The sequence below is a fragment of the Takifugu flavidus genome, chromosome 2 (genome assembly GCF_003711565.1).
Source record: "Takifugu flavidus isolate HTHZ2018 chromosome 2, ASM371156v2, whole genome shotgun sequence".
Lineage (NCBI taxonomy): Eukaryota > Metazoa > Chordata > Actinopteri > Tetraodontiformes > Tetraodontidae > Takifugu > Takifugu flavidus.
The window spans coordinates 8889294-8903578 of record NC_079521.1 but is presented as its reverse complement, the minus strand read 5'-3'; the positions used below and the strand labels follow the sequence as shown (position 1 = coordinate 8903578).

General features: G+C 44.7%; 1 protein-coding gene across 3 annotated transcripts in view; it reads left to right on the top strand.

Moving 5' to 3' along the window:
- The first annotated feature begins 89 nt into the window (after positions 1 to 89).
- The window catches only part of trpm7 (transient receptor potential cation channel, subfamily M, member 7), a 30020-nt gene continuing 15824 nt past the window's right edge, over positions 90 to 14285 (top strand). The window contains exons 1-7 of one of the 3 annotated variants that reach the window (XM_057023222.1): positions 90 to 266; positions 10098 to 10177; positions 10998 to 11036; positions 11786 to 11993; positions 12220 to 12433; positions 13239 to 13363; positions 13460 to 13631. In XM_057023222.1, coding sequence (XP_056879202.1) covers positions 264 to 266; positions 10098 to 10177; positions 10998 to 11036; positions 11786 to 11993; positions 12220 to 12433; positions 13239 to 13363; positions 13460 to 13631 — 841 coding nt within the window. In that variant the 5' untranslated portion in view covers positions 90 to 263. Of the gene's footprint in view, positions 267 to 8991; positions 9276 to 10097; positions 10178 to 10997; positions 11037 to 11785; positions 11994 to 12219; positions 12434 to 13238; positions 13364 to 13459; positions 13632 to 14285 lie in introns of those variants that run through there. The other 2 variants (XM_057023232.1, XM_057023210.1) reach the window with 2 other exon arrangements.

Genomic DNA, 14285 nt, shown 5'->3' with positions numbered 1-14285 from the left:
GAGTAAAACAGAGCGCACGTGTGGCCGCTGGCTCCGCCCCAGACACGTGACCGCGCGCGGGGCTTGGCTGACTCAGCCGGCTCGTCACGCAGCGTCAGTTTGGAGTCGCACAATTATGAAAAACCAACCTTCCGTTGGAGCTGCAGCCGACGCGAAGCTCTCCTACGTCCAACGGGCTTTCCTTCCAGGGCTAACGACGAGCGGCACCGATAGATGGATAAAGGCCACGCCGCGTCTCTTCCTGAGTCTCAACGGTGAAGAGAATGGTAGGTGCCTTTTGGTCCTCTGGCTTTTATGCGCTTGTCAAGTCGGCACCGAGGTTCGATCATGACTGGTCCCTTTGACTGGCAGGTCCCCCCGTGCACGCTGCCTCCTGCCTGTCAGGGACCGCACCGAGACCACGGGGAGGGGGGCTTTGTCGTGTTTTCGGACACTCTGGTTGTACCCTTCAAAGAATTTTTCCATCCCGACCAGATTAGTGACGCTTATCAGCGCGTGATAAAGTCCCCGAAATGACTCTCAGACATAACGTTAGCTGGCTAAGTAGCTAGCTCGCTAGCGCTACATGCTAGACACTTATCGTGAGCTAACTAGCTACTACAGCTGCTGCGGCTGATGTTAGCAGCGGCTTCTTTTTTGGGGGGGTAGGGGGACAATAGAGACGCTTGTCTCGACAGGACACCCGTCAAGCAGCCAGGTTGCGTATAAAACGCTTACAGGAGCGCCATAAGAAAGATTTAAGTCTAACTGCCCTCATTCAGGCTGTGGAATTTGTATTTGTAAGTATCCGACCGACGTCTGCAGATGGACGCGGGGCTTTCGACAGCGGTCACGCAGGACAGTGGCAGGCAGACGGATCGATGTGGACTTTGCAGTTTAAACCGCTCAATCGTCATGGTGCAGATGGGGACGGGTGTGAAGACGCGTTTTGTGATTGGCGTGTTGATTTCTGCCCGCCGGGGTCTCACGTGGAAATGCGTTCAAACGACGTAAAGAACAAAGGACGAAAGAGACGTCGACGTTTTGATATTGCGAGGATAATCGCGCTTTGATCGCAAGTGCAACTTAGTGTGTTACAACCGTGTTTCAAGGAATGTCAACTGTCTGAGACTGCTGGGATCGATTATCTTCAACCCTTTCAAAAATACAGCAAGAACGGAAAAACGATTGAACTCATGTGTATCAATACATCTGGACCAACACCCAATCCTGCATCCTGCATCCTGCTAATGTGACAAATTGGACATTGCTGTCCCTGGCCAACATTTGGCCCTTCAACCATCTCAATCCCCACCCGACAATGTGAATCTACAAAGTTCAGAAGGAGCTCATAGACCAGTTTCTATGGACCTCCCAGTTGTTGACATTCATCAGAAACGGTGGTCTCCCTGCTGGAGCCGTTGTTATCACCAACGGCAGGTAAACGCCACCGGCAGACGGGTGCAGACGGCTGTTCAACTCCAGAACATCATTTTTGGTTTTTAACATGTCCAAATCAAAATTCTCATTCCATCTGTGACCTCATCGATGCAATTAAGGTGAAAAATCATCTGGAACAAAAGCTGCTTTGCTAGCTAGTATTGACATGATCGTAACTTTTCCTTATTTTTATTCATACTATCATAGATAGTATGAATAAAAATAACCAGATGAAACAGTAGTTGATATTAATTGCAGTTGAGGGGGAGAATCTTGCAGTCTAAGATAAAATGTGTTGTTTTGTGTGCACTTTTGCATGGAAAATTGGATCAGATGGTGAGATTAGGTGGAGTGGAATAAATAAGAGCTTGAAGGTTTTCCATTTTACTGAGGCAAAAATCATCTTTTCCCCCCTTTAAGTCTGTCCTTGCCTTTAAAAACTTTAAAAACATCACCATACTGCGTTTTATACAGCCAGCAAATGCAGAACGACGATGTCTGAAGATGACACCAGTATATGTTATATTGGCCATATTGTGGTGATGCCAGTGGATCCAGAGCCCATCTTTGGCCATAGTGCAGAACTCTGACATTTCCCATGGGCTGGTCACATGCAGCAGCTTAAGAGTGGATGAGAGACACTCTGGGGCTGCTGCTGACTGCGACGCTGAACTACCCAGCCAAGTCAAGAATAAAACTGTGATTAATGTACGCCGGTCTCCTTCCTCTTGGATGGTGGTGCCTTTGGCCATCCGCTCAAGGTTTAATTCTCTGAGTGCTATGGGCTTTAAGCACTTATCTGACATCCAGAACAGGCTTGAGCACTCGCGGTGTGTGTGTTTGTGTGTGTTTGTAGCTGTGACATGCATTTCTTGGCGTTTATCTATTTGCATTACACACACGCTAATGTGAAGATGGCTGATAAAGTTCTCTAGCTGTCCCAAACTGGGGTTTCAGGAAAATCTGTCCTGTTCTGCTTGTTTTGTGTATGAAAGGAGGTTTTAGAATGGTGAGAATATTATTCAGGTTAGGAAGGAAACTAAATCCTGGCCAGTTTACACATACTGGGCATGCAGCAAGCAGGTGGATGAGGACGGTTTCGTTCAGACGTGATTAACGTGATGCGTTTGATGGATGAGCTCATGATCCAGCCAATACTTAAGTCCTCTTTGGTGGGTATGCCATCATCTCTACCAGGCTCCTGTTGTTTCACATGCAGACAAGAGTCATCTGAATAAACCTTCGTGGGGAGCATCCGTGTTGTGCTGGCACAGGCAGCAGGAGGTACACGTATGTCTGAAGGTCGGGGCCATATTGAGCCCTGAACTCGGCATCCCTGCGACAGTCACCGTAGTGGTTCAGCCCGAGGCCCCGCTGGCTCCGTCAGCACCCCAAGATGGAGAAGGACGGCCGTCACATGCTTTACATTTGTGCTATGCAGCTGCTTGGAGGTGTGTACGTGTCCGCCGGCAGGGCAGCAGTCGTCCCACCGCATGCTTTCAGAGGAGGTATGTGAGAGAGCGGGGGGGCGTCACGTGGGTCTCATGACTGCAATGACTTCTAAGTTTTAAGTGCTGAGTGTAACTTTGGATAATAATTACAAATTGAGGCCGTAATTTTCAACAAACTTTGGCTTTGTTGCAACTTGATCATTGTCCTTTAGCTTGATATTTCAGTGAAGTAGCTCAAAATAAAGCCGCTGTAGCCTGTTCTTGTAAAGCCGCCTTGCACGATACTCTATAGGTTTACCTATGCTTTATTACATTTTCCAAGAAATTCACTTGTGACACGAGCGCTCAAATTACTGTATGAAAGATGAGTCTCCCGTTGTGCTCAACATAGCTATCGATTAAGAAGTGCATCAGAAAGGAGGTTTGTGTTGCCGAGAGAGATGGGTGTGATACAGAGAACAGTTCTGTCCAGAACTATGGTCGGCTGGAGGTCTCAGCTGTTCATATTGCTCATGAAAGTACTAAAGATCTGTTTAAAAGGCTGTTAAAACACTATCACTTAGAATTTAATGTATAAGGGAACTTCAGTCAGTGCTTATTATTGTGATTTTTGTGTGTTAATATTATATTTTAGGTATTACTGAAGTACAGATTGAAATCTGAGTGAGGTTAAGGGACTTTGTAAATTTGTGATGTCTGTCAAATGAAGGCTTTTAGACTTTCCTGTGTTTTGGCAACTGTTACTCAAAGTATAACGTTTGTTGCATGTAAGGGAGAATGAAAATGTGGATATTGAATGTATCTGGGACAGCAGGAAGAGTAGCCGATGCTAATGGGGATCCTAAGACATAAAGAAGGATCTTATCTAAACTCAAATCTTTTATTCCGGTGAGGCTAGCATGCTAATGAATGGAAAGATAGACTTCAGGTTAAAATATACTGCTACTACTCCAAAAAATTAGAGGAACACTTCGAAAACACGTCAGATCTAAACCCGGGGGGGGGGGGGGTGATCTTGATTATCTTTCCTGGTTAAAAAGTAGGTGATGTATTAGTAACAAAATGATGCCACATAATTTGATAGGAATGAAAATGATCAACCTATAGAGGGGGGAAATCAAAGACAGCCCAAAAATGAAAGTGAAAAATGATGTAGCAGACGGGTCCATTTTGCCAAAATGTTATTGTAGCAACTCACAATGATTCTCAGTAGTTTGTGTGGCCCCCACCTGCTTGTGCGCATGCCTGACAACGTCGGGGCTCCTGATGAGACGACCAATGGTGTCCTGGGGGGATCTCCTCCCAGATCTGGACCAGGGCATCACTGAGCTCCTGGACAGTCTGAGGATAAACCTGGCGGCACCGGATGGACCTAAACATAATGTCCCAGAGGTGTTCTTTTGGGTTTAGGTCAGGTGAACGTGGGGGCCTTCCTTCATCCTAGCCACATGAGGTCAGGCATTGTCATGGACCAGGAGGAACCCAGGTCCCACTGCACCAGCGTAGGTTCTGACAACAGGTCCCAGGATTTCATCCCGAAGGATTTCATCACCTAATAGCAGTCAGGGTGCCATCATCTAACCTGTAGAGGTCTGTGCGTCCTTCCAGGGATATGCCTCCCCAGACCATCACTGACCCACCACCAAACCAGTCATGCTGAATGATGTTGCAGGCACCATAACATTCTCCACAGCATCTCCAGACCCTTTCACATCTGTCTCATGTGCTCAGGTTGAACCTGCTCTCAGCGGTGAAGAGCACAGGGCACCAGTGGCATAGTTGCCAATTCTGGTGGTCTATGGCAAATGCCAATCGAGCTTTATGGTGCCGGGCAGTGAGCACAGGGCCCACTACAGTCCGTCAGGCCCTCAGGCCGCCCTCATGGAGCCTGTTTCTGATTGTTTGGTCAGAAACATTCACACCAGTGGCCTGGTGGAGGTCATTTTGTAGGGCTCTGGCAGTGCTCATCCTGTTCCTCTTTGCACAAAGGAGCAGATACCGATCCTGCTGAGGGTTTAAGGACCTTCTACGGCCCTGTCCAGTAGTGATGGGACGATGATACCTCAAGGAGTGTATTGACACACTACACAAACTGTGTGGGCACTGTATTGATACGGTGTTGGTCACCCGATAGTGACCCCTGCAGTAGTTATAAAATGATTGCAGGTAAAGGAATTCCTTGTTTGCTAAACTGAGTTGGTATGTAAAATATAGCAAATTTGAGTTACAATTCAGAGTTACAATTTCTTACTTATGTACACACATTCTTTGTTAACTTAACTGTTAAATCATATGAAATAATACAAAAAAGTGATTAGTTTATGAATTTTTATTGGGAAACAAAAGTTTTTGGAGGCGATTTCTCCTCTTAGACACCAGCTCCCCAGCCTTAGAAAATACTCTTTCACACGATGCAGATGACGATGGTGAGCAGAGAGTTTTAAGTGCAAGTTGATGCAGATGTGGATATGTTTTCTGGTTCTGTCACGAGTATCTGCCAATTCTTCATTGCCATGCCAAGCTCTATAATGCCTCAGCATTGATGAAGTGCTCTTATTGATGTAAGAGAGCTCTGTGGAGCAGAGCCAAAAAGTTACGAACAATTCAAACCTCTTACTAGAACAGAGTAAAGACTAAGGTGGCGCATTGCATTCACTTGTTAAAAAAATAGACACCCTATAAAATCAATAAAGCAACTGTAAGGCTCTTGACTTGACTATCATATGTATCACAGGTCATTCACTTGATAAACTGATAAAGTGAGTGCAATGCGCCACCGTTAAAAATTGTATACAACAGTAAACAATGCTCAAAGGAGAAAAAGATTTCCCTTGTTTGGAGTCACAAGATCAAAATTATTCCACACTGGGGAAAACCTCTTAGAATGATCCATAATCACGCAACTGCAAAACTCCATCCAACAAACCCACGACATGTCGATACAGTTTGTTTCCTTATAAACACACTTTGGCGTGGCACATCCAAACGATACAATTCCTGTATCGGTCACGTGATTCTTTCTTAAAGCGATACACGCACCGATACGGGGTTTCACTCTTGAGCTCTCGGCACAGTGTTGACGCACCAGTGTCGCTCGTCCCATCACTACTGTCCAGCTCTCCTGGAGTAACCACCTGTCTCCTGGAGTCTCCTCCATGCTCTTGAGACTGTGCTGGGAGACACAGCAAACCTTCTTGCAATGGCACGTATTGATGTGCCATCCTGGAGGAGTTGGACTACCTGTGCAACCTCTGTAGCGTCCAGGTACCGCACCATGCCATTAACAGATGTTGATCCAAGCCAAATGAAGAACTACAGCAAGAGAAAGTCAGTCAGTAAAAAATCAGCCAAAAGAGATGAGGAGGGAAAAAAAGTATCAGTGGCCTCAACCTGGAAAGCCCTTCCTGTTTTGGGGTCCTTCTCATTGTTGCGCCTCTGATGCACCTGTTGTTGATTTCATTAACAACAAAGCAGCAGAAACTGATTAACAACCCCCTCTGCTCCTTAACTGACCAGATCAATATCCCAGAAGTTTGACTGATAGGTTGCTATACTCTGATTAAAAAGTGTTCCTCTAATATTTTTGAGCAGTGTGTATTTAGTATAGAAAGGCATAATGTGTTAGTGTTAGTAGATGGTCCTTAGATGGAGTTAATGGAAATTACTGAGTCATTCTGTCTCAGCTGAGTGCCTTCAAAGCATCTGACGCTCAGATAATATCGATATAATCTGTTTTCTATAATTATCAGACATTTTCAGACATTTCTTAAAATATTAGATGCAGTACTCCAAAGCACATCCATTCTGTTGGTTCTACCCCTGTGACCTTTGGTCGTTTTACGTGACACTCAAAGAGAAAAGTCTTGTTTTGACCCTGTTTTTGGTTCGGGGGTGCTCCTTTTGGAGGCCCATGTACCTAAAGGACAAACAAAAACGATAATTGGGCACCATTTGAATCTACACAGTAATTAAACTCTAGCATGTTGTTGTTTTTCAGTAGCAGGAAGATGAATATACGTTAGACGGGGCTTTGACGTCATATCTAGGCCGTAATGTTGGTGAATTAGAGCAAACCTACAGGCAGTGCTGAGCTCATGCAAATGCCTAACCTCGGATGTGGGGGGTTATTCCTCCATTTCAGGAGGACTCCAGGTGAGACTGATCCCCTGTGAATGTGGCTGAGGTGGGAGGCCCGAGGTCATTATAGTTCAACTGCAATTTAAGAGGAACATATTGTCTGCTCTTTCACTCTAAAACATTGTGCTGCTGATAGTCAAATAATTCCCACATCCTTTTTTAAAGTTATACTAGCTCTTGCCAAGCTCGATGTTATCGCTCCCAGAACTTCGTCAGGCGGGAGTGGTGGGTGGAATAGTTACATCGTAGCACCGGTGAAAAGGGAGGGAAGGAAGAGCTCCAGTGGAGTTGTGTGTGCATGTGTGTGCACGTGTGTGTGTATCTGTGCGTGAACAACAGTCATACAACTTTTAAAGTCAGATAAAGAGACTAGAAAGGAAGAGAGAGGGTGTGTGTGTGTGTGTGCGCATGTGTGTGTTGGCAGGGGCTGTAATGTGATCGAGTCTTTTGTTGCCTAACATTCTCAGGTGCCATGGTTACAGGTTAACTGGGTACAGCAACGCCGTATCCTCCCAAACAATCCTGTCGGATCGACATGACCCTGTGTTTCTGTCCAAAGCATTCTCCCAGAATGCAACACTTTATATGTTGATGCATTTATGTAGTTCTAGCTCCAATGGGCTGTTTACTTTAAATACTGTTGTCGTCCGGGTACAATATGAGCCCTTTTTTACTCGTTAGCATTGATGTCGACAAAGCATGGACAAACTGAATGTAGTTCCACTAAAAGAGAGACTCCAGCACTCGTGATGTTTCCTATATCTTGAGTTGATACCTCTTTATCTTCTGCAAGCAGCAACTTAGTGGCGCTACAGCACATGATGTTCAAATAAGTCAATTTATTATGTTAGTCTGACTAATCCCAGACTTAAAGTAAATATTGTAGAGCTGTTTTAGTCAGACCACCACGCCCGCATAATGTGTTTAAATATGTCTGCACCTAAAGCGTCACTGGTGCTCCACTCTTCACTCCTGGGGGAAGTCCAATCTGACTTGTCAGTTATTTGTTCTGTGACACCATTTGGTAAAAGATGCAGACCTGAAGAGGGTGTATCACCCCTCTAAAGTTGACGTACGCGGGCCAGTGAATCCGTTTCCCTTCCGTACTCGTAGTCTGAGATGAGGACAGTTTTCCATTTAACCAGAGCTGCAACCGCAGCCAAACCTAACAGTGCCTGACTGACTTAGACCTCTTTTAACTCATTAGCTTTGACTTTTATCACTGTTAATAGGTGCTGGATCACTAATACGCCAAATTAGAGCTCGTCCGCTGATCAGGTGGCTAACTCTAACCGAACGGACAAAGCTGGTTGTTTGAAATTTGTGAAATACTGTGTGCTTGCTCACTTCCTGGCAGAAGTCACGCTGCCATGTTTGAACGTTAGATAAGAGGCTGGAGAAATTCAAAGTTTAGATCTTTAGGTCTGACTTGCTGTTTGAAACCAGCAGAGCTCCTGATGGTTTCTGTCTGAGCAGAAACCATCCAATCGATGCTCATCATGGTTGATTCGGCCATTGTAACGACATTTGTCATCGCACGTTTGATCAGGTTGAATGTGAATGTCTATATTTACATTTTAGGTATCATTCTAAATCCTTGATCAGCATTGAGAGAGTGCGAAAACTTTAACTTTGCATGTTTTAGGACACTTGTTCTAATGATCAACTTTAAAATGAAATGAAGTGAATCCACCATTTTGAGGCTTTTGTTGATTGTTTCCAGGTTTCCCTAACCGTCCTCCAGCGCTGCTGTCAGAATAAGAAAGTGTAATCAGTGGTGCCGGCGTCGGTGGGAAGGTTTCGTGCGTGTGTGGGATGAATCACAGTCGTTAGTGTCTTCAGTAGCCAACTAGGTATATATCATTGAGGCCTCTGCCCATCCTTTAATCCTGTCGCACCCCGCCTCCCTGGGCTCTTCCTCTGCAGTATAATATCTAGTTGGTCTCAGACACATTCATCTGCCCCAAGAGAGACTTCTTACATATTAACAGTGGATGGAGTCTGTAAGAGCCGAACTCTCGCTGATCACTCAGCTTTTAACTCCGGCCGGATCCGTGAGTCAACTCTAGACTTTGACTCCTGCGTGGACCCGGAGTTCAGGTCTCCCAAGAGTCGGAGCCTTTGAGGAGCGCAGTGATGAGCTGCTGATGGTCCGCCGCTCAGGAGGAGGCTGCGGTAACTGTGGTTTGGTCTGGAGATGCACGGAGGAGCCTCGACATGTTCTTGTACAAAAGTCTTAAACAGAGGGACGAAGAGGAGGACGTCCAGGTACATACTCGGTGGCATCCATCAGGCTGTGGCGTCGCCTGTAGATATTTGTGTGGGAGAAGTGCGTTGAGCTGCCATGTGTGATCTCGTCAGAGTCTCCACTGTAGGAAAACTGCTTTTGGTTTTAGTGTCATTTTCCAAACAAAAGAAAACCAACTTTAAGTTGCTTTTGGTCTCTAGAGAATTCAGATTAAAGGTTTACTAATAGCCATTTTAACAGGTAATTACACTAATCATCAGTGGTAATAGCACAGGAAGAGAAGGTAAAATGTCACACTCTCTCCCGGCTGTTTCTGTGTGGAAACTTTGGCTGTCGGGGAGCGTTTGTTGTTGCCGCGGACGCCGCAGAAAATAAGATATGAGCTGCCCGGTTCACAGCTTTTCCGTCACCCCTTGGAATAATACCATTGTGTGAGTTTTAGGAATTGTTGAAGCTCTTTGTTGCAGAAGGCGGGTGACAGCGTTTGCCGCCAGTTCATGAAATTGGCCCCCATGCTTGGAGGGATTAATGGTGCTAATCCTTCGTGGCTGTGCTGGCGGAACAATAAGGCATGGGGCATTAAATGAAAATTCCCCTGACACAAATCCTTGTTTTGGGGGCAGTGATACAGTTTTACTGCCGGTAATAACATGGCAACATTGTCGGCTGCATTTCCTCTGAAATGTTCTCATTTAATAAAACATTTTTCACGTGCCCTTTGAATTTTGACTTGCTCTGTTGTGAAATCTGCCTGAAACTGCACTGAATATATCTGAACAACACAAATCAGATCAGCTGCTGTCTGTCCCTCACATCAGGTCACTTATTCTCTTTGTCCGCAGTCCAAGAAACCCTGGATAGAAAGCACTTTCAGCAAGAGGGAATGCGTGTACATACTTCCAGTGTCAAAGGACCCCCACAGGTATGGGCTCAGACCTTCTGCATTGTCCTTAGTGGTGATTACCATGGACACGATGTAATTACACGGTGTGTGTTAAAGAAGGCCCAGACCTTAACCACCGCTCTGCTAAGAGTAAATGAGTCTGTTTCTGTATACTTTCTGTGTTTATGTCTGTCACTATGATTACAGCGTTAAAAGGGAAGACCAGTGATGAATCTTTTGAACGCATTGACGTTTGTCAGTCTTTGTGATGGAATTCCTCTTTTATTCCTTATTGTTCCTTTTGGGTTTGGAAGCTTAGAAGGCTCGGTGAAGTCCCATTCGTATTCATATTTGCCCTGGGTGCTGTTCAATTATAAAAGAAACTCTTAAAAAATGAAAAGAATAGGATTCCTGCCCAACTGCATGTATGTTTACCTCTGTGTTGTTCTTGGTTATCCTTTTACAAACATTCCTCTTCTCCTATAAACTCCCATTGATCCAGTTTTCCTTTTCAGTTGTGTTTTCCTTTGCATCAATAATTTGCAGGGTTTTCTTCCATAACTGCAGTACGTGATATTTCTCAAAGATAATTGAGACGTGTTGGTGAACATGGGTCCATTTATCACTGTTCAATGACCTGCATGAGTCCGGTCAATGAGAAAGAGAGTGCCCTCGGCAGGTTTCTGTCCTGGTTAAAGACCAATCTATCCTGGCTGCCTAGCTGACTGATAACCTTCCTAAATGTCCTCAAATGTCTACTGGGAATGTTGTTCTCACCAGGTTACATTAGCATGTCTTTATTGTATTTGCAAATGCCCTCCACATTTAAATGAAATCTGTTCCTGTGAACTTCTTCTAGATGCCTTCCAGGATGCCAGGTCTGCCAACAGCTAGTCCGGTAAGCACCCGTTTGGTCTTTTGTTGTGCTAAATCTTTATTACCTGACAGGATAAGCCTGAAAGAATTCCTGCTAATGGGTTACTTTACACCAGAAAAGGTCTGCCTCCGAACTGTTTTACATTGCAGCTCCACACAGCAGCAGCCCTCCCCAGGAAACCATTAACTTTGAGGTCTCGAGTGTCAGGATGCACATTGACTCTTTAACATAATGCCTTGAAGCGCATACAAATAACTCAAAAGAATTTTAAACAATATTGCTAAAATGATATTTTTAAACATTTGTAGTAAGCTGAATGCCCCAGCTGTTGCTAATGAACCTATTCAGAATATACCTTATTTAAAATTATCCTCTCCAGCTGTGTTCTGTTTTCCAGTAGACTTATAGAGCCAGTATCTAATGGTATCGGCTCTGCTACTGTATGCGTTATGCAACATGTGTAAGAGCCAAACATGATATCGCTGCTGCTGCAATAGCTGACTGGGCCTCAGATTTGGCTGGGATGTCAGAAGTGTAAACAGTTGAAGAAAGATGAGTAGAACAGATCTGCCAACAAGCATTAGAAAAGTCGACCCTGAATATTTGCCTCCCTCCTTTTGAAGCGTCGGGTCATTATTGTGCTGAGAATAATGCCGGGCTCGTAATTATTGTTGCTGTTTGTCCCCCCCCCCCCTCCCAACAGTCCTGTATCTTTGTTGCTGTGATAAGTAGGAGGTATGAATTAAAAGCAATTCTGTTCCCTGCTCCAGGTGCTGCTGTGGACGCCTGGTCAGGCAGCATGTTGGCTTCACAGCCAGCTTGGCCTCAAAATACTCGGATGTGAAGCTGGGTGAAAACACCGGCCTGTCCACTTCAGCGGCTGAGGAATGGTCAGTGGAAAAACACACAGAAGCGAGCCCTACTGACGCCTATGGTGTCATCAACTTCCAGGGAGGGTCTCATTCATACAGAGCCAAGGTAGGAGGTCAAATTCTCCACTGCTGATGTGTGAACTTAAAGAGGTGCCAAGTTTTACATTCACCGGTTACAGTTGTTTTCTTAAGCACACTGCTGCTGGGGAAAACAAGATTAGAAATGTAATTTGGAAATTATTTTAATTTCATCAAAACCAACGCAGCAGACTGTAGTTGTGCCTTTGCTTTGTGTTCTGTTGACGTGATTTCTCCCCATGTCCAAACACCAGTATGTGCGTTTGTCCTACGACACGCGGCCAGAGTGCATTCTGCGGCTGATGCTGAAAGAATGGCAAATGGAACTCCCAAAGATTCTCATCTCTGTCCACGGAGGAGTTCAGAACTTTGAGCTGCACCCACGCATCAAGCAGGTGGTGGGCAAAGGTCTCATCAATGCTGCGGTCACCACCGGGGCCTGGATCCTCACTGGAGGGGTCAACACCGGTATGTGCACTTTTACCATCTTGTTACTGCGCTAGAACCTGGGTGGGTGGATTGTTTTTGGGGAGAACAAGGCATAACTGAGAGAGGTTAAACTAAATGGAAGTTTATAATTGGTTTAGATCTGTTTATTTTATTTTTTTTAAAGGAAAGATACACTTTGTATATTGGAAATATTTTAAAAAACTGACAGCTTTATAACTTAACTTTTACTGTGTGTATTGAGGAATCACCAGTGTTGTTATTAAATGGATACGGAAGCTAATCGGGCATTCTTTTCCCGACTGTCTTAACTTGTACACAACCCTACACAAACACATGGATAACCACCATCAGGGCGAAATGCTGATAAGGCATATGGTTTAATACCAGGTTCCCAGCATGTCATTTAGCTCTGTGTCCGAGCTGAGTTGTGTCTGCAGCCACAGCACGGTGTGGAGATGATGTGGTCTGATCATAGTGTTTAAATCATTGCTCACAAGGGTCAATTACCCAGACCAGTGATTACTTTAAATGACTTTGGCACCGAGACCGGTCTCCCCTGCTTTAGCATGGCTCTTTAGTATCTGAGATCCATTAGCTGTCAAGTGCGGTGTCCGAGTCACCCGCAGGAATAACATCAAGTACCTGATGTAGCTTCATGCTTGATATTTTACCGGCTTTGGTCTTTTAATTGCCCTGGATATTTTTATTCATTGTTCAGAACTGGGCATGGTGTGTGTGTGGAAGGTTAGCCAGCAATAATTCTGTGAAAAGAAACATTAATTCTACATGAAGAAATAATTTGGACCATTGCTGCTGCCGACAGGAGTGGCAAAGCATGTGGGGGATGCTCTCAAAGAGCACTGCTCAAGATCCTCAAAGAAAATTTGCACTATTGGGATCGCACCCTGGGGAGTCATCGAGAACAGGAACGATCTCATCGGCAGAGACGTGAGTTGCAACTTCATATTGTTGCATTTATTGCCTGGTCTAATTAAGAATGTCACTAATTTTTGGTTTTCCCTGCTGTTCCCTTTCCTCCTTCAGATTATTGCTCCGTATCAGACGCTGCTGAATCCGCTCAGCAAACTAAATGTTCTCAACAGTCTCCATTCCCATTTCCTCCTGGTGGACGACGGGACCGTGGGCAAGTATGGTGCCGAGGTCAACCTGCGACGGCAACTAGAGAAACACATCAACCTTCAAAGGATCCATGCGCGTGAGTAAAACCAGCCTTTTAAAGCAGGGCACAGCAATTTTCTTTGTTTGCGTGCTTCCAGAGGTTTAACATGACATCCGCAAAAACACTCTAGATCTGCTGAGCTAATGCAGTGACGACATTTGACTAACAAAGCCAAAAAACAGGACCCTAATTACGTCTTCTTATAGCCAAAATAACAGTCTTGGAGGTTAAAATGGTTGAAATTAATGACGTCAAAGGGAAACACTTTTTGGAATTGAGGGCTTTTTAAAGTCTTGTTTTGATACATTGATAATTCTACATACTTGCCTGCAATCCAGATCATTTAAGCACAAGATAACCAGGACAACAATTAATTTAAAGTAATTAAGCAAGGTTGTGTGTGTGTTCAGTATTAAAATATGTTCTACAAACTTAACTCTCTAACTGATGTTTTTTGGGGGAGGGGTATTAAGTAACATATTGTATGTCTGTGGAAGCGCCATCGGTGTATCAATATCGAACCAGGTTCAGGAAGTTAGGCTGTGGAAGTACAGCCAGTAAAACCAGTAAACGTATTTGTGTGTGTGTGTTGGCGTCTTTAATTGTAACAGCGAACCATCCTGACAAACCTTTTAGACGAGACTGAACTTCAGTTTGCAACCATTAACTCAGGGTGTGTGGTGGTAACTG